Below are 26,206 nucleotides of genomic sequence, written 5' to 3'. Positions count from 1 at the left end.
AAGACATTACGAAAAGATGTTTAATTTTTTTCTCTTAACTTAAATTTATTATTGCACGTGTCAAAATATAATAAGGTGTATTTTCGCGCAATATGCGAAAAAAATATAAAAAAGCACTTTTAACAAGAAAATAAAAATTACATGATATATCATCAGTGATAGTAATTAAAATATGTCTTAAAAGATGTTTTCTCGTGATTTTCGGCTTTCAGTTTAGTAACCATGATTCACATGATTAAAGTTCATCATTGTAACATTAAGGTTTCTTCACACTCTGTATCCTGACATTTATAATGTCTATGACGTCATCCAGTTTTGGTCTTTCATCTGGATTTAGTTTCATACATTGATCTCCAAGACTCAACAGAAAGTCGTCTCCGACGACACTCAGGTCTTTCAGGACGCGGCCGATGGAAAATACATCAGAAGCTTTGCTGAATGGCCTTTGACCTGTGATTACTTCCGGTGCAACATGAATGGAGTTCTTCAACACCTCGGCTTGTCTTTCGTCGGTGAATTTTAAATATTGTTCTTGATCATTCATGTTTAATGTCAAACCAAAATCAATCAATTTAATTTTGAAGTTTGGATTTGACTCAGTAGGATATATGTCCTGAGTTGGTTCCCATGATGCAACGCTGTCGACGTCATCCCAGAGGTTCACAGTGTCGTGTGCGACACTCGATGTCTGCAACATAATGTTGTCCGATTTGATGTCACAATGCAACCAATATCTGGAGTGCATGTCCCTCAGAGCCAAACAGATATCAATCGCCACCTGTAAATAATTATCTTTTGTGATAAGACACTTTTCTGTGGCATCATAGAGTGACGTTGCAGTGTACGATTGACCGTTTCTGACGAACTCTTGCACTATGGCGGGAAAAGGTCCATCGTCTTGTGGCAAAGTGACGCCGAAAAATGTTGGAATGCACTGTAAGCCTTGTAATGCTTTCAAAACTCTCACCTCGCTTGCAAAGTTCTGAAAAAGAGAGGAAAATAATACCATACAAATATGAAAGCCACAAAATGCTAAACAAACCAAAAAGCAAATTTCTATCATATTCTTGCTGCAATTAGACAGAGTTTTAACTGAAATTCTGGAAAGTCATAATCAAGCTAATATAAAAATAATATATGGTGAAATAAAAAGAAAAACAGCTGCTTTAATTTCAAATTTACGTATATCATAACTACAAATTTAATTATAATGTAAATGAGTTATATGGTTTATTTACCTGACCGGCAGTTTCTTCATTGAGATGTTTGTACTGTGTCTTGACTGCACAAAGTACTTGAGTTGATTTGATTCTCATCAGTTGTACAGCCCCATTACCACCTCCTCCTAGAAATATAGGCATACCCCACTCATCCTCAACCTCTTCCAGATCTCCTGGAGGGATGTAGGGAACATTAGAAAGTCCCATCCTCTCACAGACAGAGGAGACGTAAAGCTCATCACTAGATTTAGTGTCTTGTGAGCTGAGGAGTAATAAACAATTCTTATTGTGTAGCTATTTGAAAGATATTTTTGACGGAAGTATTTGACCATATACAGCATGTATATATTCTTCATGAATTCACCATTGACTTGTTTGAGGCGGTCAAAGTGACAAAAGTCTTCGTGCTCGTATACCGTCACGTTACCAAAATTAGCCAACAGATAGGTTACCCTTTCATATTCTGTTGAAATGTGAAATAACGGCTTTTCTAGTTTAAAGGAAGGATAGAAGTTACATGGGAGTGGTTGCGGTTGGGTGGGGGTGGGGGGGGGGGGGAGGAGGTTAGTCATGTGCTTCATCCTTCGGAAACAAAAGCTCCTTTAGATTTAAAATACATACGACTATTACATACCTTAGATAGGATCCAGTGCAGGGATCGTCAATGGAGATAGTGACGTCACTTGGATGATCGGCTTTGATAATTTCACTATCACTGACAGAACAGGAACCTCCAGATGACGTATATGAGTCAATGGTAGATGCATCCTGGGATACATCAGTGGAGGTACCATCTTGCTCTGAAGACCTCAAACAAGCGAACCACCAGAAGATCTTGTTCAAAGTTGAACGTCTGTGGAAGTTAAATATGTATCTTCAAAAATATATTGTTTCCTCAGGTTGAAATTAGTTTGAAAAGAGTCGCAACTTTAACTAAAACTTAAAATTGTATAACTTTGGAAAAGAGATGGTTATAAAAGTCCTTTAAGGGATTCACAATCAGGTTAAGTTGTTTAAAGTCCAATTTCACCAAGATCTACTAAAATAATGAATTGTACAATTTATTACAAAATATATACATATATAATTCTGTGATCATGCGTATAGGATAGACTTATAGGTCAAAGTAGCAATTTTCACAACAAAAATGTAACTTTTGAAGATTGTAATTTCCTTGTTTGTATCTCGCAGTCTATACTGCTCAAAAGGGGAAGCAGAGGGTGGTTAAAGAGGAATATTTCACTTGTAATTCTAATTGGGCGAAGTTCTAGTCCTATCGGTATATTAAGAGATTTTCCTAATTCTATAGGCTCTTCTATACCTCCTCCCCTGCTCCTCTTAATATTTGATATGATTACTTCATTATCCACTATCGATTTTGTGACAATAATCACTAAATATAATATACAGAGTTATCACGTACCTTCCTCGTTGGCGGTTCTGCTTGTTCTTCACTTGTCTTCTTCTGAAAAGTTTTCTTCCCATGATAAACTAAAAAACGACAAACAGGGAATATGTGAGTACCTGAGCATTATGATTATGATCGGGTGTAAGCAAACGTGATGTTACTTTATTATTCTATTAGGACAGACGAAAGCTTACCAAAGTTGCGTATATGAGATGATTTAACGTTTACATATTTACTTCTTTGCACTTAATATAAGATAACGTACCTCTCTATGGTACCCTATACCACTGTCAATATACCGGATGCCTAGCTACATTAATGGAGGTAAATTTTCCCCTTTTTATTCTACATCTAAACTTTATACAGGACGATAACTATTGTATTCATATTCGAAAACGAAACTTCTAAGAAATAGGGTGTCCAACTTACCAATATTATCCAAGAAGATGAAGGAATCTCGTAAAAGATGAAAGTAGTTTTTCGATAAACAAATCGCTTTGTTCGCAATGTAAAGTAATGTTGACATCACTAGATGTAAACATGGTCCATGGTTAGCTTCCATTATGGTGAAACAATGGGTCACTACAGTGCAGAGTTGACTGCATTTAATTATTACGTAATACTGATCCATTGGCGCACCTAGAAATGTCCAATCTAAATCTTGAAGATAAAACATGATTTGATATCCGAAGAGAAGCGTTACATATTATTACAGTTAGATCTGCCCCAAAGTGTCCGTTCTGTCACATGAAATTATGTATGGAAGTGAACATTAAAACATGTTTAGTGCATTTAAAATGCGTGAATCTATTTTGATCAACAAAATTTAGACGCGCGCATTTGCCTGTCGATATTACATTAAGTATAGGGATTAGCTGCACTGAGGCGTTGTTCCACAATAAAGACGTCCGTTTAAAAAGCGCACGCAAAATTCATACGCATTTGATGCGCATTTTTCCAGAGACTTCTTATTCTGGGCGCTGTACCATTTCTGTGATAAGTGGTACAATGATCCATCCAAAGATTATGTATAGCGTCGAAGGCGCTAGATTGATAACTCTGATACTTCCTACACACAAACAGTGCACGCGCGCGTCTTCAGACTTACGCTTTTGACTGTAAAATTAGCTTCAGCGCGTTCGTATACACTGAATGAAGAAACCAAGTTGTGCGTATACGCATTGACATTCTTATTAATATTTGTTCATTTTGTGAAACTGGTTTTCCGTATTTCTGATATGGTGTTAAAAATATGTTTAGGGGATATTACACTTAATTACAGTAACAAAACATGGCCTTCTGGTACCTCATAAAACCCGATTTCACATTTTGTTCTTATTATTGTTAATATTATTTTTTAAGATGGTAAAATAGTAGTTTCGCTTTGCGGTATGTCATTGGCCCTAGTCTGTAGACCCATTAAAATGACAAATATAGCTTCTTTTTTTGTTAATTAATTGTTCGGAAATTTACTTAACTCCATAAGAAATGTATTTGGAACTGTATACAATATTAATGATTTTTATTTTACTCCAAATGGTTTCGTGAAGGTTGATCATATTTTTGTTAAAATTATTACTGCCTCAGGCCTCGTTGATAGTATGGATTGCTTAATGTTTACGATTTTATCATTTTTTTTTCACTTTTGCGCCATGAAATTGAAGTTGGTTCCACCTTTTTAGATTTATGAGCAGGACCACAAAGTTAGGGCGAAAAAAGGAGTAAAACATGACCATATTGTTTTTAACGTATGTAACTGACAAGGAAGACAAACCAACTATAAAAATCACCTAATTTAATAGCTTTAATTGGTAAGCCTCACTAACTTAATAAAAACCTTACAAAACAACATGGAACTCATTCCCACTGAAGTTCACATTTGAACTCACGTAATAACCCAATGTATGTTTTGAGTTCACAATCTGCAGGGTTTTCCCCTTGAAAAACACCAACAACCCTAAACTAAAAGAACACCCAACAACTAAATAAGAAAACATTATAGTAGAAAACCGATTCAAAATTATGGAACAGAAACAGAGCATATACATATGACAATGTGGGCTTTCATTAACTAAATGGCATATATAGGACACCGTAGAAACCTGTTTGTGTGTGTATACGTTTGAGATGGACTTGTGGGGTACTATTTGAGAATATTTGAACCTAATGTTATCTTCGACTGTTCACTGTGTACGAGAGAGCCTAACGTGAAAATGTACGAGAAAAAGGGTTGGTGATTTTTCTTCAATACTCTTTCATTTATAAATGTAACGAAATTGAGAAGTCATTAAATGATCAGATAAATACATTAGAATTAAAAATCTAAGATAAAAATGGAAGAAACATTGTCATGGAAATGGAATATAATCGGAAAAACGATGTCTGTACGGATGCTTATTATGTCCATTATAGTTTACATTTTTAATTTAGCTCACGAGTAACCCTGTTAAGCTATATGTTTGTTGCATATGTGCATAGCTACGTTTGTTCGGCGAATATTCCTTAATTAGTGAACGGAATTGAACTAAATGTGTTGGTTGAAAATTCATGTCAGTTGAAATGTAGGCGGCATTTACACTATTGCTTTACAAAATTAAAGGAGAGTGTGATCTTCAGTGATGTACAATTAGATGTTAAAATACCTAAAAGGGATTCCTTGCCTTCTATAATGATATTTGTTAAAGAATTTACTAACACTCTGCCTATGTTTGTGATTGAGAAATGAATAAAACTGGAATTGCGACACTAAAGGATTTCCCGCAAAAGTGTACCAGGGCCGGATCCAGGATTTTCAAATGAAGGAGGTGTAATCGTGGGGTTGTTGAAGCCACTTCAAATTGTAGGGGTGGGGTGGGGGTGGGGGTAGCAGGCATACAACCTCAGTAATCAAGTTGGCGCTTTTATGCGTTGTGCGTTTGTAAGTTTGAATAAGTATGGGATGGGTTTGCGTGAACGTTTCCCCCTTTCACTGTTTTTCGCTTGGCCTACTTCTGTGTTACTGTTTTGAACAAAACCACGAATTGAAGAATTTATTTCCGACTTCACTGACACCAATGATCATTATAACTGCGGCTGATCGGTACAACCCGTCAAGGTACCTGGTTACTCTGTATGCTAACATACTGCCAATGACGTCATCAAGTGTAGGTAAGCTAATTTATCGTGAATGGTCTTGTAGGGTATAATACATCTGTGTGCTTATAGTCCCCCAAAGTAGATGGTAAACATATATACATAATTCAATAAGAGCAAAAATGGTCTTATAGGGAATAATACTATTACTAGGGAATAATAGGTGAATGGTCTTATAGGGTATAATACATCTATGTGCTTAATCCCAAAGTAGATGGTAAAGATATATAGCCTAAATACTTCAATAAGAGCAAAAATGACATTACGAAACGTTGTTTAATTTTTTATTGCACGTGTCAAAATATAATAAATATGAGTAAAAATATAAAAAGCACTTTTACCATGAAATAAAATCACATGATATATCATCAGTGATAGTAATTAAAATATGTCTTAAAAGATGTTTTCTCATGATTTTCGGCTTTCAGTTTAGTAACCATGATTCACATGATTAAAGCTCATCATTGTAACATTAAGGTATCTTCACACTCTGTATCCTGCCATTTATAATATCTATGACGTCATCCAGTTTTGGTCTTTCATCTGGATTAGGTTTCATACATTGATCTCCAAGACGCATCAGAAAGTCGTCTCCGACGACACTCAGGTCTTTCAGGACGCGGCCGATGGAAAATACATCAGAAGCTTTGCTGAATGGCCTTTGACCTGTGATTACTTCCGGTGCAACATGAATGGAGTTCTTCAACACCTCGGCTTGTCTTTCGTCGGTGAATTTTAAATATTGTTCTTGATCACTCATGTTTAATGTCAATCCAAAATCAATCAATTTAATTTTGAAGTTTGGATTTGACTCAGTAGGATATATGTCCTGAGTTGGTTCCCATGATGCAACGCTGTCGACGTCATCCCAGAGGTTCTCAGTGTCGTGTGCGACACTCGATGTCTGCAACATAATGTTGTCCGATTTGATGTCACAATGCAACCAATATCTGTCGTGCATGTCCCTCAGAGCCAAACAGATATCCATCGCCACCTGTAAATAATTATCTTTTGTGATAAGACACTTTTCTGTGGCATCATAGAGTGACGTTGCAGTGTACGATTGACCGTTTCTGACGAACTCTTGCACTATGGCGGGAAAAGGTCCATCGTCTTGTGGCAAAGTGACGCCGAAAAATGTTGGAATGCACTGTAAGCCTTGTAATGCTTTCAAAACTCTCACCTCGCTTGCAAAGTTCTGAAAAAGAGAGGAAAATAATACCATACAAATATGAAAGCCACAAAATGCTAAACAAACCAAAAAGCAAATTTCTATCAAATTCTTGCTGCAATAAGACAGAGTTTTAACTGAAATTCTGGAAAGTCATAATCAAGCTAATATAAAAATAATATATGGTGAAATAAAAAGAAAAACAGCTGCTTTAATTTCAAATTTACGTATATCATAACTACAAATTTAGTTATAATGTAAATGAGTTATAGGTTTATTCACCTGACCGGCAGTTTCTTCATTCAGATGTTTGTACTGAGTCTTGACTGCACAAAGTACTTGAGTTGGTTTGATTCTCATCAGTTGTACAGCCCCATTACCACCTCCTCCTAGAAAGATGGGCATACCCCACTCATCCTCGACCTCTTCCAGATCTCTTGGAGGGATGTAGGGAACATTAGAAAGTCCCATCCTCTCACAGACAGAGGATACGTGAAGCTCATCACTGGATTTAGTGTCTTGTGAGCTGAGGAGTAATAAACAATTCTTATTGTATAGCTATTTGAAAGATATTTTTGACGGAAGTATTTGACCATATACAGAATGACTTCTTCGTGAATTCACCATTGACTTGGTTGGGGCGGTCAAAGTGACAAAAGTCTTCGTGTTCGTACCATCGCGTTACCAAAAGTAACCAACATATAGGTTAGCCTTTCATATTCTGTTGAAAATTGCCGCTTCCCCTACCTCCTGCCCCTCACTTTCTACCCATACAGCTGAACTTGTTATGAAGCGAAAGATGGTTTACAAAGAGAGAGATATCGACAATAACACAGGCGCGTAGCCAAGGGGGGGGGGGGGGGGCGAAGGGGGCAGCCGCCCCCCCCCTTGAGCATAATTTTTTTTTTTTAGTGTTTTTATGATATCGCTAGTATTTTCAAAAGAGAAAATGCTAAGATGCAACTTACAAGGCCTGGGAAGTGCCTTTTCCAGCGATCTGGGAGGCATTCTAAGCCAAAATTTTCTTCAACGCTTCGCGCCAATCATGGTGGCGCTACGCTTAGATAGTTTTCAATGCCGAATCTACAGTTTCGCCCCTCCCTTGGCAAATTCCCGGCTACGCGCCTGCAATAACACATTCAAAACAACGTTTCCTTCAGTACAATGAACTAATACACATATTCATATATTAAACGATTATTCAAACCTAGCCTATAATTGTCCTAAATCAATGTATTTTGTTGATTAAACATTTCTATTATAGCCAACGTTGTTTCTGTTTTGATCATCAGTGGTTATGAATTAATATCAGTAAAGCATAAACTTTAATTTAGATCTTACATCTAATGTTTCTAAAGCTAAAAAAGAAGAAGAATGAAATAACGGCTTTTATAGTTTATAGGAAGGATGGAAGTTACGTGGGAGTGGTTGGGATTGGGGTGGGGGTGGGGGAGGGGGTAGGGAGGGGATAAGTCATGTGGTTCTGCCATTGGACAAAGCAGCTCCTTAGATTGAAATTACTTGTGACTATTACACACCTTAGCTGGGATCCCGTGCAGGGATCGTCAATTGAGATAGTGACGTCACTTGGATGATCGGCTTTGATAATTTCACTATCACTGACAGAGCAGGAACCTCCAGATGACGTGTATGAGTCAATGGTAGATGCATTCTGGGATACATCAGTGGAGGTACCATCTTGCTCTGAAGACCTCAAACAAGCGAACCACCAGAAGATCGTGTTCAAAGTTGAACGTCTGTGGACGTTAAATATGTTAAATTGTAAGATCTTAAAGATATATTGTTTTCCTCAGGTTGAAATAAGTTTGAAAAGAGTCGCAAATTTAACTAAATCTTAAAATTGTACTACTTTGCAAAAGAGATGGTTATAAAAGTCCTTTAAGTGATTTACAATTAGGTTAAGTTGTTTAAAGTCCAACAATCACCAAGATCTACTAAAATAATGAATTGTACAATTTACTACAGAATATATACAATTATGTGATCATGCGTATAGGATAGGCTTAGGTCAAAGTAGCAATTTCATTACAAAAATGTATCTTTTGAAGATTGTAATTTCCTTGTTTGTATCTCGCAGTCTATAATGCTCTAATGGGAAGCAGAGGGTGGGTTGTTAAAGATCATTCTTTCACATGTAATTCTAATTGGGCGAAGTTCTAGTCCTATCGGTAGAGTAAGAGATTTTCCTAATTCGAGGTAAACGAACTCTTCTACCTCCTCCCCTGCACCTCTCAAGATTTGATATGATTACGTCATTATCAACGATCGAATTACTGACAAAATCACTCAAATAATATGAAGAGTTATCACGTACCTTCCTCGTTGGCGGTTCTGCTTGTTCTTCACTTGTCTTCTTCTGAAAAGTTTTCTTCCCATGATAAACTGAAAACGATAAACAGGGAATATGTGAGTACCTGAGCAGTATGATTATGATCGGGTGTTTGCAAAATGTAATGTCACTTTATTATTCTATTATGACAGACGAAAGCTTACCAAAGTTGCGTATATGAGATGATTTAACGTTTACATATTTACTTCTTTGCACTTAATATAAGATAACGTACCTCTCTATGGTACCCTATACCACTGTCAATATACCGGATGCCTAGCTACATTAATGGAGGTAAATTTTCCCCTTTTTATTCTACAACTAAACTTTATACAGGACGATAACTATTGTATTCATTTTGGAAAACGAAACTTCTAAGAAATAGGGTGTCCAACTTACCAATATTATCCAAGAAGATGAAGGAATCTCGTAAAAGATGAAAGTAGTTTTTCGATAAACAAATCGCTTTGTTCGCAATGTAAAGTAATGTTGACATCACTAGATGTAAACATGGTCCATGGTTAGCTTCCATTATGGTGAAACAATGGGTCACTACAGTGCAGAGTTGACTGCATTTAATTATTACGTAATACTGATCCATTGGCGCACCTAGAAATGTCCAATCTAATAAATCTTGAAGATAAAACATGATTTGATATCCGAAGAGAAGCGTTACATATTATTACAGTTAGATCTGCCCCAAAGTGTCCGTTCTGTCACATGAAATTATGTATGGAAGTGAACATTAAAACATGTTTAGTGCATTTAAAATGCGTGAATCTATTTTGATCAACAAAATTTAGACGCGCGCATTTGCCTGTCGATATTACATTAAGTATAGGGATTAGCTGCACTGAGGCGTTGTTCCACAATAAAGACGTCCGTTTAAAAAGCGCACGCAAAATTCATACGCATTTGATGCTCATTTTTCCAGAGACTTCTTATTCTGGGCGCTGTACCATTTCTGTGATAAGTGGTACAATGATCCATCCAAAGATTATGTATAGCGTCGAAGGCGCTAGATTGATAACTCTGATACTTCCTACACACAAACAGTGCACGCGCGCGTCTTCAGACTTACGCTTTTGACTGTAAAATTAGCTTCAGCGCGTTCGTATACACTGAATGAAGAAACCAAGTTGTGCGTATACGCATTGGCATTCTTATTAATATATGTTCATTTTGTGAAACTGGTTTTCCGTATTTCTGATATGGTGTTAAAAATATGTTTAGGGGATATTACACTAAATTACAGTAACAAAACATGGCCTTCTGGTACCTCATAAAACCCGATTTCACATTTTGTTCTTATTATTGTTAATATTATTTTTTAAGATGGTAAAATAGTAGTTTCGCTTTGCGGTATGTCATTGGCCCTAGTCTGTAGACCCATTAAAATGACAAAATATAGCTTCTTTTTTTGTTAATTAATTGTTCGGAAATTTACTTAACTCCATAAGAAATGTATTTGGAACTGTATACAGTATTAATGATTTTTATTTTACTCCAAATGGTTTCGTGAAGGGTGATCATATTTTTGTTAAAATTATTCCTGCCTCAGGCCTCGTTGATAGTATGGATTGCTTAATGTTTACGATTTTATCATTTTTTTTCACTTTTGCGCCATGAAATTGAAGTTGGTTCCACCTTTTTAGATTTATGAGCAGGACCACAAAGTTAGGGCGAAAAAAAGAAGTAAAACATGACCATATTGTTTTTAACGTATGTAACTGACAAGGAAGACAAACCAACTATAAAAATCACCTAATTTAATAGCTTTAATTGGTAAGCCTCACTAACTTAATAAAAACCTTACAAAACAACATGGAACTCATTCCCACTGAAGTTCACATTTGAACTCACGTAATAACCCAATGTATGTTTTGAGTTCACATTCTGCAGGGTTTTCCCCTTGAAAGACACCAACAACCCTAAACTAAAAGAACACCCAACAACTAAATAAGAAACCATTATAGTAGAAAACCGATTCAAAATTATGGAACAGAAACAGAGCATATACATATGACAATGTGGGCTTTCATTAACTAAATGGCATATATAGGACACCGTAGAAACCTGTTTGTGTGTGTATACGTTTGAGATGGACTTGTGGGGTACTATTTGAGAATATTTGAACCTAATGTTATCTTCGACTGTTCACTGTGTACGAGAGAGCCTAACGTGAAAATGTACGAGAAAAAGGGTTGGTGATTTTTCTTCAATACTCTTTCATTTATAAATGAAACGAAATTGAGAAGTCATTAAATGATCAGATAAATACATTAGAATTCAAAATCTGAGATAAAAATGTACGGATGCTTATTAGGTCCATTATAGTTTACATTTTTAATTTAGCTCACGAGTAAACCTGTGTTAAGCTATATGTTTGTTGCATATGTGCATAGCTACGTTTGTTCGGCGAATATTCCTTAATTAGTGAACGGAATTGAACTAAATGTGTTGGTTGAAAATTCATGGCAGTTGAAATGTAGGCGGCATTTACACTATTGTTTTACAAAATTAAAGGAGAGTGTGATCTTCAGTGATGTACAATTAGATGTTAAAATACCTAAAAGGGATTCCTTGCCTTCTATAATGATATTTGTTAAAGAATTAACTAACACTCTGCCTATGTTTGTGATTGAGAAATGAATAAAACTGGAATTGCGACACTAAAGGATTTCCCGCAAAAGTGTACCAGGGCCGGATCCAGGATTTTCAAATGAAGGAGGTGTAATCGTGGGGTTGTTGAAGCCACTTCAAATTGTAGGGGTGGGGTGGGGGTGGGGGTAGCAGGCATACAACCTCAGTAATCAAGTTGGCGCTTTTATGCGTTGTGCGTTTGTAAGTTTGAATAAGTATGGGATGGGTTTGCGTGAACGTTTCCCCTTTCACTGTTTTTCGCTTGGCCTACTTCTGTGTTACTGTTTTGAACAAAACCACGAATTGAAGAATTTATTTCCGACTTCACTGACACCAATGATCCTTATAACTGCGGCTGATCGCTACAACCCGTCAAGGTACCTGGTTACTCTGTATGCTAACATACTGCCAATGACGTCATCAAGTGTAGGTAAGCTAATTTATCGTGAATGGTCTTGTAGGGTATAATACATCTGTGTGCTTCTAGTCCCCCAAAGTAGATGGTAAACATATATACATAATTCAATAAGAGCAAAAATGGTCTTATAGGGAATAATACTATTACTAGGGAATAATAGGTGAATGGTCTTATAGGGTATAATACATCTGTGTGCTTAATCCCAAAGTAGATGGTAAAGATATATAGCCTAAATACTTCAATAAGAGCAAAAATGACATTACGAAACGTTGTTTAATTTTTTTCTCTTAACTTAAATTTTTTATTGCACGTGTCAATATATAATAAATATGCGTAAAAATATAAAAAGCACTTTTACCATGAAATAAAATCACATGATATATCATCAGTGATAGTAATTAAAATATATCTTAAAAGATGTTTTCTCATGATTTTCGGCTTTCAGTTTAGTAACCATGATTCACATGATTAAAGTTCATCATTGTAACATTAAGGTTTCTTCACACTCTGTATCCTGACATTTATAATGTCTATGACGTCATCCAGTTTTGGTCTTTCATCTGGATTAGGTTTCATACATTGATCTCCAAGACGCATCAGAAAGTCGTCTCCGACGACACTCAGGTCTTTCAGGACGCGGCCGATGGAAAATACATCAGAAGCTTTGCTGAATGGCCTTTGACCTGTGATTACTTCCGGTGCAACATGAATGGAGTTCTCCATCACCTCGGCTTGTCTTTCGTCCGTGAATTTTAAATATTGTTCTTGATCATTCATGTTTAATGTCAATCCAAAATCAATCAATTTAATTTTGAAGTTTGAATTTGACTCAGTAGGATATATGTCCTGAGTTGGTTCCCATGATGCAACGCTGTCGACGTCATCCCAGAGGTTCTCAGTGTCGTGTGCGACACTCGATGTCTGCAACATAATGTTGTCCGATTTGATGTCACAATGCAACCAATATCTGGAGTGCATGTCCCTCAGAGCCAAACAGATATCAATCGCCACCTTTAAATAATTATCTTTTGTGATAAGACACTTTTCTGTGGCATCATAGAGTGACGTTGCAGTGTACGATTGACCGTTTCTGACGAACTCTTGCACTATGGCGGGAAAAGGTCCATCGTCTTCTGGCAAAGTGACGCCGAAAAGTGTTGGAATGCACTCCAAGCCTTGCAATGCTTTCAAAACTCTCACCTCGCTTGCAAAGTTCTGAAAAAGAGAGGAAAATCACACCATAAAAATATGAAAGCCAAAAAGTGCTAAACAAACTCCCCAAAAAACAAATATCTATTAGATTCTTGCTGCAATCATAACAGAGTTTTAACTGAAATTCTGGAAAGTCATAATCAAGCTAATTTAAAAATAATATATGGTGAAATAAAAAAATGCTGCTTTAATGTCAAATTTACGTATATCATAACTACAAATTTAATTATAATGTAAATGAGTTAAATGGTTTATTTACCTGACCGGCAGTTTCCTCGTTCAGATGTTTGTACTGTGTCTTGACTGCACAAAGTACTTGAGTTGATTTGATTCTCATCAGTTGTACAGCCCCATTACCACCTCCTCCTAGAAAGATGGGCATACCCCACTCATCATCAACCTCTTCCAGATCTCCTGGAGGGATGTAGGGAACATTAGAAAGTCCCATCCTCTCACAGACAGAGGATACGTGAAGCTCATCACTGGATTTAGTGTCTTGTGAGCTGAGGAGTAATAAACAATTCTTATTGTATAGCTATTTGAAAGATATTTTTGACGGAAGTATTTGACCATATACAACATGAATTATTCGTGAATTCACCATTCTGTTAGTTGAGGGGGGAATAAAGGGGGCAAAAATCTTCATATTCGTACAATTACGTTACCAAATGTAACTTTAACAAACAGGTTAACCGTTCATATTATGTTGAAAATTGCCGCTTCCCCTACCTCTTGTCCCTCATTTATACCCCTACGGCTCCTCGCTATAAAACGACAGATGAGTTTACAAAGAGAGTGGTATTGTAGTTAACACATTATTACAGAGGGTTTTCTTCAGTACAATGAACTAATATTAATAACACATTTTCATATATTAAAAGATTATTCAATCTAGCCTATAATTGTCCTAAATCAATGTATTTTGTTGATTGAACAATTCTATTATGCCAACGTTGTTTCTGTGTTGATCATCAGTGGTTATCATTCTGAGGAAATTAATATCAGTATTATACTTTAAATTAGATCTTACATCTAATGTTTTTAATGAAAAAAGAAAAGAAATGTGAAATAACGGCTTTTCTAGTTTATAGGAAGGATAGAAGTTACGTGGGAGTGGTTGGGGTTGGGGTGGGGGTGGGGGTGGGGTGGGGTGGGGGGAGGAGGAGGTTAGTCATGTGCTTCATCCTTTGGAAACAAAAGCTCCTTTAGATTTAAAATAAATACGACTATTACATACCTTACATAGGATCCCGTGCAGGGATCGTCAATGGAGATAGTGACGTCACTTGGATGATCGGCTTTGATAATTTCATAATCATTGACAGAGCAGGAACCTCCAGATGACGTGTATGTGTCAATGGTAGATGCATTCTGGGATACATCAGTGGAGGTACCATCTTGGTCTGAAGACTTCAAACAAGCGAACCACCAGAAGATCTTGTTCAAAGTTGAACGTCTGTGGAAGTTAAATATGTATCTTCAAAAATATATTGTTTTCCTCAGGTTGAAATAAGTTTGAAAAGAGTCGCAACTTGTAAATTGTATAACTTTGGAAAAGAGATGTTATAAAAGTCCTTGTTTAAAGTCCAATTTCACCAAGATCTACTAATATATGAATTGAACAATTTACTAAAAAATACATACGCATATCATTCTGTGATCATGTGTATAGGATAGGCTTAGGTCAACGTAACAATTTTACAACAAAATTGTAAGTTTTGAAGATTGTAATTTCCTTGTTTGTATCTCTCAACCTATAAAACTCAAAGGGGAAGCAGAGGGTGGGTTGTTAAAGATCATTCTTTAACATGTAATTTTAATTTGGCGAACGTTCTAGTCATATTGCTAGATTAAGAGATTTTCCTAATTCGAGGTAAACAAACCCTTCTACCTCCTCCCCTGCTACTCTTAAGATTTGATATGATTACGTCATTATCAACGATCGAATTACTGAAACAAATCACTAGAATAATATAAAGAGTTATCACGTACCTTCCTCGTTGGCGGTTCTGCTTGTTCTTCACTTGTCTTCTTCTGAAAAGTTTTCTTCCCATGATAAACTGAAAACGATAAACAGGGAATATGTGAGTACCTGAGCATTATGATTATGATCGGGTGTTTGCAAAATGTAATGTCACTTTATTATTCTATTATGACAGACGAAAGCTTACCAAAGTTGCGCATATGAGATATTTACTTCTTTGCACTTAATATAAGATAACGTACCTCCCTACCTTACCATATACCACTGTCAACATACCGGATGCCTAGCTACATTAATGGAGGTAAATTTTCCCCTTTTTATTCTACATCTCAACTTTATACAGGACGATAACTATTGTCTTCAAATTCGAAATGAAACTTCTAAGAAATAGGGTGTCCAACTTACCAATATTATCCAAGAAGATGAAGGAATCTCGTAAAAGATGAAAGTAGTTTCTCGATAAACAAATCGCTTTGTTCGCAATGTAAATTAATGTTGACATCACTAGATGTAAACATGGTCCATGGTTAGCTTCCATTATGGTGAAACAATGGGTCACTCCAGTGTGGAGTTGACTGCATTTAATTATTACGTAATACTGATCCATTGGCGCACCGAGGAATGTCCATTCTAATAAATCTTCAAGATAAAACATGATTTGATTTCCGAAGAGAAGCGTTAAATATAATTACAAATAGATCGGCCCCTAAGTCTCCGTTCTGTCATATGAAATTATATATCAAAGTGAAACATTATAACAGGTAAGTTCATGTTTAGCGCATTTAAAATGTGTGAATATATTTGATCAAGAATGTATAACACACGCGCGTTTGCATGTCGATATAAAGAATTGGAATTGGACGCGTTGTTCTTTCAGTTAAGACGCCCATGTAGAAGCGCACGCAAATGTGATACGCATTTGATGCGCATAGCGCCGAAGGTTCTAGGATGATGACTCCTATACTTCTTACTTACAAACATTGCACGCGCGCGTCTGCAGGCGAACGCTTTTGACTATACAATTTAATTCAGTGCGTTCGTGTACACTGAATGAAGAAACCAACTTGCGCATATACGCATTGGTATTCTTATGACTTGTCTGTTCATTTCGTGAAACTGGTTTTCCGTATTTCTGATATTTTTGGCTAGTACAGAGCAACGAGTTTAATGAATATATTAGTACCACCCTGGAACACATCACACAACGAGGTAAATGAATCTGGAGAAACTATCACACAGTAAATAAGCGCGTACGCGCGTACCATGTATGGAGGGTCATGTGATGTGTTCCAGGGTGGTACTAATATACTACTCTCCCTATTACGCATGATGATTTCACCCAACTAGTACGTAAATGAGTTTGCGCGCTTAGAGCAGCAGACGACACCCGTTACCTAGCAATAACCGTGCCTGTAGCCTAACGTGATAGCTATATTCCCGTCGAACAGCATTAGGCTCTGTTCCATGGAGAATTCCGTGGTTGCACTGAACTAAACATTTCCCCACATTTCCCATTTCTACACTCTTATAGCGTGTAGTAATAACGTTAGGCCATATGAGACAAAGCTTGCCCCTAGAGCTGTATTAATAAGTAAGATTATGTAGAAAGCCTGCCTTCATTCAAGAGAATAAGGTTGGACGTTAGCATATTAGCACTATTTCGTAGGCCTGAAGTACCAGTACCTTCTTATGCCGTTAGTTCCCATGTCCGAACCGACCAGTCTTTCACGAAGTCACCAACACTGTTCTCGAACTGCTACAGAGAAATATCAGTATAGTACCACCCTGGAACACATCACATGACCCTCCATACATGGTACGCGCGCACCCAATTGACATGAATCCTCCAGATTCATTTACCTCGTTGACATCACATGACCCTCCATGTATGGTACGCGCGTACGCGCGTATTTACTGTGTGATAGTTCCTCCAGATTTATTAACCTCGATGGTACAGAGAAGGAACCGTAGTAGTAGCATAAAATATGAACCCATGCACTATTTAGATGTTCATTTGTATAATGGCAGGGAAATAGTGTTTCTAACAAGGTATAGAGATGCAGGGAGAAATGGCCTTAGAATCATAACGTTATATCTCAATTTATTTCAAGTTACGATGTACCTTATTTATGATGCACGAAAGAAATAGTCCATCTATACGGCAATCAAATGACAGTAAGACTTCACTGTCAGTAATTAGGACAAGTATCTAGCGCCCTCGGCACTGTAATATAGTTTTGGATTATTATTTTAATGTCATATGAATTTTCGCCACGAAGCATGATTCCCATATAGCCCTCTAAATAACAGTAACAAAAATAGGGCATTCTAGCACATCATAAACCCGATTTATCATTTCGTTCGTATTCATATTACTATCATTATTATTCTTCAGACATAAGAAAGTAAGATAGTAATTGAACTCTACGGTGTGTCATTGGGCCTAGTCTGTAGACCCATTAAAATGATGTAGTATAGCTTCTTTTTTGTTAATTAATTGTTTGGAAATTTAATTAACTTGAAATCGATTTTTCTCCAAATTAAATGTATTTTGAATTGTATAAAAATGTTAATGATTTTTATTTTACTTCAAATGGTTTCGGGAAGGTGATCATGTTTTTGTTTTATATACTTTTGCCTCTGGCCTTGTTGATAGTATGGAACGCTTCAGATTTAAAGTTTTGTGATGTTTTCAATTTTGCGTCGTGAGTTTGAAGTTAGTTCCACCTATTTCGGTTTATAGTTTTGAGCAGAACTACAAATTTATTGTGGAACCCCCCCCCTCCGCCCCAAAAAATCGCGGAATGGTTTAAGATGTACTTTGACACTCAACTGACAATTTACTCCCCTGGCCCCTGGCCCCTGGCCCCTGGCCCCTGGCCCCTGGCCCCTGGCCCCTGGCCCCTGGCCCCTGGCCCCTGGCCCCTGGCCCCTGGCCCCTGGCCCATCGCCCCTGGCCCCTGGCCCCTGGCCCATCGCCCCTGGCCCCTGGCCCCTGGCCCCTCGCCCATCGCCCCTGGCCCCTCGCCCATCGCCCCTCGCCCCTCGCCCCTCGCCCAAAGTGACCATATTGTTTTAAACGTCTTTAACTGACAAGGAAGACAAACCAACTATAACAACCACCGTATTAGTAGCTTCAATTGTTAAGCCTGACTTAATAAAACAACATGGAACTCATTCCCACCAAAGTTCACATTTGATTCACGTTATAACCCAATGGATGTTTTGAGCTCACAATCTACAGGGTTTTCCCCTGTGTAAGACACCAACAACGAAACACAGAAATCAACCCAAAACTAAAAAACACCCTAACAACTAAATAAGAAAACATTATAGTAGACAAAACCAACTCAAAATTAAGAAGCAAACAAAGAATACATATGACAATGTGGGCTTTCATTAACTATTATGGCATATATAGGACACCGTAGATACTTGGTTGTGTGTGTGTACGATTCAGATGGACTTGTGGGGTACTGTTTGACAATATTTGAACCTAATGTTATGTTCGACTGTTCACTGTGTACGAGAGAGCCTAACGTGAAAATGTACGAGATAAAGAGTTGTTGATTTTTCTTAAATTCATTTGTAAATGGAATACCATTGAGTAGCCATTAAATGATCAGATAAATACATTAGTATTGAAAACCTAAGATAAAAATGGAAGAAACATTGTAATGAAAATGGAATGTAATCAGAATAAACGATGTCTGTACGGATGCTAAATATGTCCATTGTAGTTTATATGCTTAATTTGGCAACGACTTACCCTGCTAAGCTATGTTTGTTGCGCGTGTGCATATCTATGCTTGTTCGATGAATATCCCCAAGTTAGTGAACGGAACTGAACAAAATTTGAGGAAAAATGGCTGTTGATTGGTTGAAAAGTCATGGCAGTTGAAAATAGAGGCGGCAATTACTTTTTTGTTTTACAAAATTGTAGAGGTGTGTAATCTTTTTTTCCCATTTTTTTCAGTGGTATTAAATCAGATGCTAAAGTACCCAAAAGGGGTTCCTTGCTTTCAATAACATTAGGTAAAATAATTTACCAACACTCTGCCTATGTATGTGATTGAAGCCTTGGTAGCCAAGAACTCTGACTTGGGTGGGGGGGGGGAGGGGCAGGTACCAATAGTTTAAGGAGGTCCAGCACCAATTTAAGGAGAGGCACAAATGATTTACGGATGGCTTTACAAGAAAGAAAAACGAATGGCTCCAATTGACTAGCGTATTTCCCAGCACTTTCTAATAGTTCCTTTGTAGTGTTGCATCCATTGTTTTTTAAGAATTAAAAAAAATCATTGGTGGTTTAGATGCTTCTGTAGTCTCGTACCTTTGTCATATTTATCAACAATGTAAAACACGTATAGAACTAAGCACTGCATAAAACCAGGACTGTGGCACTGAAGGATCCCCCCTCCCCCAAAGTGTACCTGCAGGGCCGGATCCAGGATTAAAAAAGGAGGAGGTGTGATCGTATAGGGCCGCTTCACATTGTACTAGGAGGTTGGGGGGGGGTGGGGGGTTTGTTGTTATGGGATCATTCCCCAAAAGAAATAAAATTCAATACGTGAAATGGTGAATTCTGAAGCATATTTATAATAAGCTCTATACACTCAAGGTTTTGTTTATAACAACTTAAAATTTTGGTGTAGGGTTGAAAAGGATGGAGGGAGGGGTGAAAACAACTGCACCCCTTGATCCGCGCCTGTATACCGGTAGATGATACAATAGTGTTAAACCAGATGCTGTGTACCACGAGAAAGTGGCATAATTTTTACTTGCCGTTAGCAGGCGTTCAACCTCAGCGATATAAGTTCTCGTTTTTTGCGTTGTGCGTTTGCATGTTTGAGTAAGTACGGGATGGGTGTGCGTGAACGTTTTTGCTTTCACTGTATTTTACTTGGCCCACTCATGTGTTACCGTTATGAACAAAGCCACGAATTGAAGAATTTATTTCCGACTTCACTGAAAACATAAACCTTATAACTGAAGTTAATCTGTACAACCCGTCATGGTACCTGGTTACTCTATATGCTAACATATTTCCAATGACGTCATCAACCGTAGGTAAGCTAATTCATCGTGAATGGTCTTATAGAGTATAGTTTGTGTACTTCTTCCCAAAGTAGATGGTAAACATATACATAATTCAATAAGAGCAAAAATGACATTACGAAAAGATTTTTAAATGTTTTCTCTTAACTTAAATTTATTATTGCACGTGTCAAAATATAAAAAGGTGTATTTTCGCGCAATATGCGAAAAAAAAATATAAAAAATGCACTTTTACCAAGAAAATACAAATTACATGATATATCATCAGTGTTAGTAATTAAAATATGTCTTAAAAGATGTTTTGTCATGATTTTCGGCTTTCAGTTTAGTAACCATCGTTCACATGATTAAAGTTCATCATTGTAACATTAAGGTATCTTCACACTCTGTATCCTGACATTTATAATGTCCTTGACGTCATCCAGTTTTGGTCTTTCATCTGGATTAGGTTTCATACATTGATCTCCAAGACGCAACAGAAAGTCGTCTCCGACGACACTCAGGTCTTTCAGGACGCGGCCGATGGAAAATACATCAGAAGCTTTGCTGAATGGCCTTTGACCTGTGATTACTTCCGGTGCAACATGAATGGAGTTCTTCCTCACCTCGGCCTGTCTTTCGTCGGTGAATTGTAAATATTGTTTTTGATCATTCATGTTTAATGTCAAACCAAAATCAATCAATTTAATTTTGAAGTTTGGATTTGACTCAGTAGGATATATGTCCTGAGTTGGTTCCCATGATGCAACGCTGTCGACGTCATCCCATAGGTCCTCAGTGTCGTCTGCGACACTCGATGTCTGCAACATAATGTTGTCCGATTTGATGTCACAATGCAACCAATATCTGGAGTGCATGTCCCTCAGAGCCAAACAGATATCCATCGCCACCTGTAAATAATTATCTTTTGTGATAAGACACTTTTCTGTGGCATCATAGAGTGACGTTGCAGTGTACGATTGACCGTTTCTGACGAACTCTTGCACTATGGCGGGAAAAGGTCCATCGTCTTGTGGCAAAGTGACGCCGAAAAATGTTGGAATGCACTCCAAGCCTTGTAATGCTTTCAAAACTCTCACCTCGCTTGCAAAGTTCTGAAAAAGTGATGAAAATAATACCATACAAATGTGAAAGCCACAAAATGCTAAACAAACTCCCCAAAAAACAAATTTCTATCAAATTCTTTCTGCAATCATAATAGAGTTTTAACTGATATTCCGTAAAGTCATTATCAAGCTAATATAAAATATAAAAATAAAATATATGTTGAAATGTCAAATTTACGTATATCATAACTACAAATTTAATTATAATGTAAATGAGTTATATGGTTTATTTACCTGACCGGCAGTTTTTTCATTGAGATGTTTGTACTGAGTCTTGACTGCACAAAGTACTTGAGTTGATTTGATTCTCATCAGTTGTACAGCCCCATTACCACCTCCTCCTAGAAAGATGGGCATACCCCACTCATCCTCAACCTCTTCCAGATCTCCAGGAGGGATGTAGGGAATATTAGAAAGTCCCATCCTCTCACATACAGAGGATACGTGAAGCTCATCACTGGATTTAGTGTCTTGTGAGCTGAGGAGTAATAAACAATTCTCAGTGTATAGCTATTTGAAAGATAACTTTGCAGGACGTATTTGACCATATACAGCATGAATTCTTCGTGAATTCACCATTCAGTTGGTTGAGGTGGTCAAAAGGGGGAAAAAATCATCATATTCGTACAATCACGTTACCAAAGGTGACCTTAAAAACAGGTTAACCTTTCATATTCTGTTGAAAATTTGCCGCTTCCCTTACCTCCTGTTCCTCACTTATACCCATTCAGCGCAAGTTGTTATGCAACGACAGATGGTTTACAAATAGCGTGATATTATTGTTAACACATTCAAAACAACGTTTCCTTCAGTACAATGAAGTAAAAAACATCTTTATATATTAAACGATTATTCAAACCTAGCCTATAATTGTCCTAAATCAATGCCTTTAGTTCATTAAACATATCTATTATGCCAACGTTGTCTCTGTTTTGACCATCAGTGGTTATTTATTCTGAGGAAATTAGTATCAATGTTATACTTTAAATTGGATCTTACATCTAATGTTTCGAATGCTAAAAAGGAAATGACGGCTTTTCTAGTTTATAGGAAGGATAGAAGTTACGTGGGAGTGGTTGGGGTTGGGGTGGGGTGGTGGTTGGGAGGTGGAGGAGGTTAGTCATGTGGTTCATCCTTTGGAAACAAAGCTCCTTTAGATTTAAAATAAATACGACTATTACATACCTTAGATAGGATCCCGTGCAGGGATCGTCAATTGAGATAGTGACGTCACTTGGATGATCGGCGTGGATAATTTCACTATCACTGACAGAGCAGGAACCTCCAGATGACGTGTATGAGTCAATGGTAGATGCATTCTGGGATACATCAGTGGAGGTACCGTCTTGGTCTGAAGACCTCAAACAAGCGAACCACCAGAAGATCTTGTTCAAAGTTGAACGTCTGTGGAAGTTAAATATGTATCTTCAAAAATATATTGTTTTCCTCAGGTTGAAATTAGTTTGAAAAGAGTTGCAACTTTACCTTATGCCTAAACTTAAAATTGTATAACTTTAGAAAAGAGATGGTCATAAAAAGTCCTTTAAGTGATTCACAATCAGGTTGAGTTATTTAAAGTCCAATTTCACCAAGATCTACTAAACTAATGAATTGTACAATTTACTACAGAATATATACATTATTACATATATAATTATGTGATCATGCGTATAGGATAGGCTTAGGTCAAAGTAGCAATTTTCACAACAAAAATTGTAACTTTTGAAGATTGTAATTTCCTTGTTTGTATCTCGCAGGCTATAATGCTCTAAGGGGAAGCAGAGGGTGGTTGGTTAAAGATCATTCTTTTACATGTAATTCTAATTTGGCGAACGTTCTAGTCATATCGGTAGATTAAGAGATTTTCATAATTCGAGGTAAACAAACCCTTCTACCTCCTCCCCTGCTCCTCTTAAGATTTGATATGATGACGTCATTATCAACGGTCGAATTACTGAAACAAATCACTAGAATAATATAAAGAGTTATCACGTACCTTCCTCGTTGGCGGTTCTGCTTGTTCTTCACTTGTCTTCTTCTGAAAAGTTTTCTTCCCATGATAAACTGAAAACGATAAACAGGGAATATGTGAGTACCTGAGCATTATGATTATGATCGGGTGTAAGCAAACGTGATGTTACTTTATTATTCTATTATGACAGACGAAAGCTTACCAAAGTTGCGCACATGAGATATTTACTTCTTTGCACTTAATATAAGATAACGTACCTCCCTACCTTACCATATACCACTGTCAACATACCGGATGCCAAGCTACATTTATGGAGGTAAATTTTCCCCTTTTTATTCTACATCTAAACTTTATACAGGACGATAACTATTGTCTTCAAATTCGAAATGAAACTTCTAAGAAAGAGGGAGTTCAACTTACCAATATTATCCAAGAAGATGAAGGAATCTCGTAAAAGATGAAAGTAGTTTCTCGATAAACAAATCGCTTTGTTCGCAATGTAAAGTAATGTTGACATCACTAGATGTAAACATGGTCCATGGTTAGCTTCCATTATGGTGAAACAATGGGTCACTCCAGTGTGGAGCTGACTGCATTTAATTATTACGTAATACTGATCCATTGGCGCACCGAGGAATGTCCATTCTAATAAATCTTCAAGATAAAACATGATTTGATTTCCGAAGAGAAGCGTTAAATATAATTACAAATAGATCGGCCCCTAAGTCTCCGTTCTGTCATATGAAAGTATATATCAAAGTTAAACATTATAACAGGTAAGTTAATGTTTAGCGCATTTAAAATGTGTGAATCTATTTTGATCAAGAATATATAAACACGCGCGTTTGCATATTGATATAACATTAAGTATTGGGATTGGAAGCGTTGTTCTTTCAGTCAAGACGCCCATAGAGAAGCGCACGCAAATGTGATACGCATTTGATGCGCATAGCGCCGAAGGTTCTAGGATGATGGCTCCTATACTTCTTACATACAAACATTGCACGCGCGCGTCTGCAGGTGAACGCTTTTGACTATATAATTTAATTCAGTGCGTTCGTGTACACTCAATGAAGAAACCAACTTGCGCATATACGCATTGGTATTCTTTTTATATGACTTGTCTGTTCATTTTGTTAAACTGGTTTTCCGTATTTCTGATAGGTTTGGCTAGTACGGAGAAGGAACCGTAGTAGTAGCATAAAATATGAACCCATGCACTATTTAGATGTTAATTTGTATAATGGCAGGGAAATAGTGTTTCTAACTAGGTATAGAGATGAAGGGAGAAATGGCCTTAGAATCATAACGTTATATGTCAATTTATTTAAAGTTACGATGTACCTTATTTATGATGCACGAAACAAATAGTCCATCTATACGGCAATCAAATGACAGTATGACTTCACTGTCAGTAATTAGGACAAGTATCTAGCGCCCTCGGCACTGTAATATAGTTTTGGATTATTATTTCAATGTCATATGAATTTTCGCCACGAAGCATGATTCCCATATAGCCCTCTAAATAACAGTAACAAAAATAGGGCATTCTAGCACATCATAAACCCGATTTATCATTTCGTTCGTATTCATATTATTACTATCATTATTATTCTTCAGACATATAAAGTAAGATAGTAGTTGAACCCTACGGTGTGTCATTGGACCTAGTCTGTAGACCCATTAAAATGACAAAATATAGATTCTTTTTTGTTAATTAATTGTGTGGAAATTTAATTAAGTTGAAGTAGATCTTTCTCCATATTAAATGTATTTTGAATTGTATACAATTTTAATGATATTTATTTTACTCTAAATGGCTTCGGGAAGGTAATCATATTTTTGTTAAATATATTTTTGCCTCTGGTCTCGTTGATAGTATGGAACTCTTCATATTTAAGGTTTGGTGATGTTCTCAATTTTGAGTTTGAAGTTAGTTCCACCTATTTCGGTTTACATTTTTGAACAGGACTACAAAAAGTAAGTGCGGAACAACCCCCCCACCCCCCCCCAAAAATCGCGGACTGGTTTAAGGTGTACTTTGACACTCAACAGACAATTTACTCAACACCACGCCCCTCGCCCCTCACCCCTCGCCCCTCGCCCCTCGCCCCTCGCCCCTCGCCCCTCGCCCCTCGCCCCTCGCCCCTCGCCCCTCGCCCCTCGCCCCTCGCCCCTCGCCCCTCGCCCCTCGCCCCTCGCCCCTCGCTCACATTTTGACTCACGGTATAACCCAATGGATGTTTTGAGCTCACAATCTACAGAGTTTTCCCCTGTGTAAGACACCAACAACGAAACACAGAAATCAACCTAAAACTAAAAGAACAATCATTTACTAAATAATAAAACATTATAGTGGAAAAACCAACTCAAAATGACAATGTCGGCTTTCATTAACTACTATGGCATATATAGGACACCATAGAAACCGGTTTGTATGTGTATACGTTTGAGATGGACTTGTGGGGTACTGTTTGACAATATTTGAACCTAATGTTATCTTCGACTGTTCACTGTGTACGGGAGAGCCTA

The 26,206-nt window shown here is 37.2% G+C and overlaps 4 protein-coding genes across 4 annotated transcripts; all 4 read right to left on the bottom strand.

Moving 5' to 3' along the window:
- Positions 1 to 8: 8 nt before the first annotated feature.
- Positions 9 to 3,294, bottom strand: LOC139958517 (aurora kinase-like). The gene is made up of 5 exons (XM_071955629.1): positions 3,058 to 3,294; positions 2,644 to 2,711; positions 1,855 to 2,073; positions 1,239 to 1,482; positions 9 to 982 (listed from the first exon to the last, which is right to left on the bottom strand). The coding sequence occupies exons 2-5, from the start codon at positions 2,703 to 2,705 to the stop codon at positions 257 to 259; spliced, it is 1,251 nt and encodes a 416-aa protein (XP_071811730.1). The 5' UTR covers positions 2,706 to 2,711; positions 3,058 to 3,294; the 3' UTR covers positions 9 to 256.
- A 2,781-nt stretch (positions 3,295 to 6,075) lies between these two features.
- On the bottom strand, positions 6,076 to 7,456 carry LOC139958509 (probable serine/threonine-protein kinase DDB_G0281745). Its single transcript, XM_071955617.1, has 2 exons — positions 7,214 to 7,456; positions 6,076 to 6,958 (listed from the first exon to the last, which is right to left on the bottom strand). Exons 1-2 carry the CDS (start codon positions 7,400 to 7,402, stop codon positions 6,233 to 6,235), a joined length of 915 nt encoding a protein of 304 aa, XP_071811718.1. The 5' UTR covers positions 7,403 to 7,456; the 3' UTR covers positions 6,076 to 6,232.
- Positions 7,457 to 8,475: 1,019 nt separating this feature from the next.
- On the bottom strand, positions 8,476 to 10,019 carry LOC139958620 (uncharacterized). The gene is made up of 3 exons (XM_071955830.1): positions 9,681 to 10,019; positions 9,267 to 9,334; positions 8,476 to 8,688 (listed from the first exon to the last, which is right to left on the bottom strand). Exons 1-3 carry the CDS (start codon positions 9,928 to 9,930, stop codon positions 8,614 to 8,616), a joined length of 393 nt encoding a protein of 130 aa, XP_071811931.1. The 5' UTR covers positions 9,931 to 10,019; the 3' UTR covers positions 8,476 to 8,613.
- Positions 10,020 to 20,739: 10,720 nt separating this feature from the next.
- Positions 20,740 to 24,494, bottom strand: LOC139958503 (membrane-associated tyrosine- and threonine-specific cdc2-inhibitory kinase-like). Its single transcript, XM_071955608.1, has 5 exons — positions 24,095 to 24,494; positions 23,699 to 23,766; positions 22,888 to 23,106; positions 21,937 to 22,180; positions 20,740 to 21,690 (listed from the first exon to the last, which is right to left on the bottom strand). Exons 2-5 carry the CDS (start codon positions 23,758 to 23,760, stop codon positions 20,965 to 20,967), a joined length of 1,251 nt encoding a protein of 416 aa, XP_071811709.1. The 5' UTR covers positions 23,761 to 23,766; positions 24,095 to 24,494; the 3' UTR covers positions 20,740 to 20,964.
- Between the last annotated feature and the right edge of the window lie 1,712 nt (positions 24,495 to 26,206).

This window comes from Apostichopus japonicus, chromosome 3, assembly GCF_037975245.1.
Source record: "Apostichopus japonicus isolate 1M-3 chromosome 3, ASM3797524v1, whole genome shotgun sequence".
Classification (NCBI taxonomy): Eukaryota; Metazoa; Echinodermata; class Holothuroidea; order Aspidochirotida; family Stichopodidae; genus Apostichopus; species Apostichopus japonicus.
This window is presented reverse-complemented; position numbering and strand designations above follow the sequence as displayed.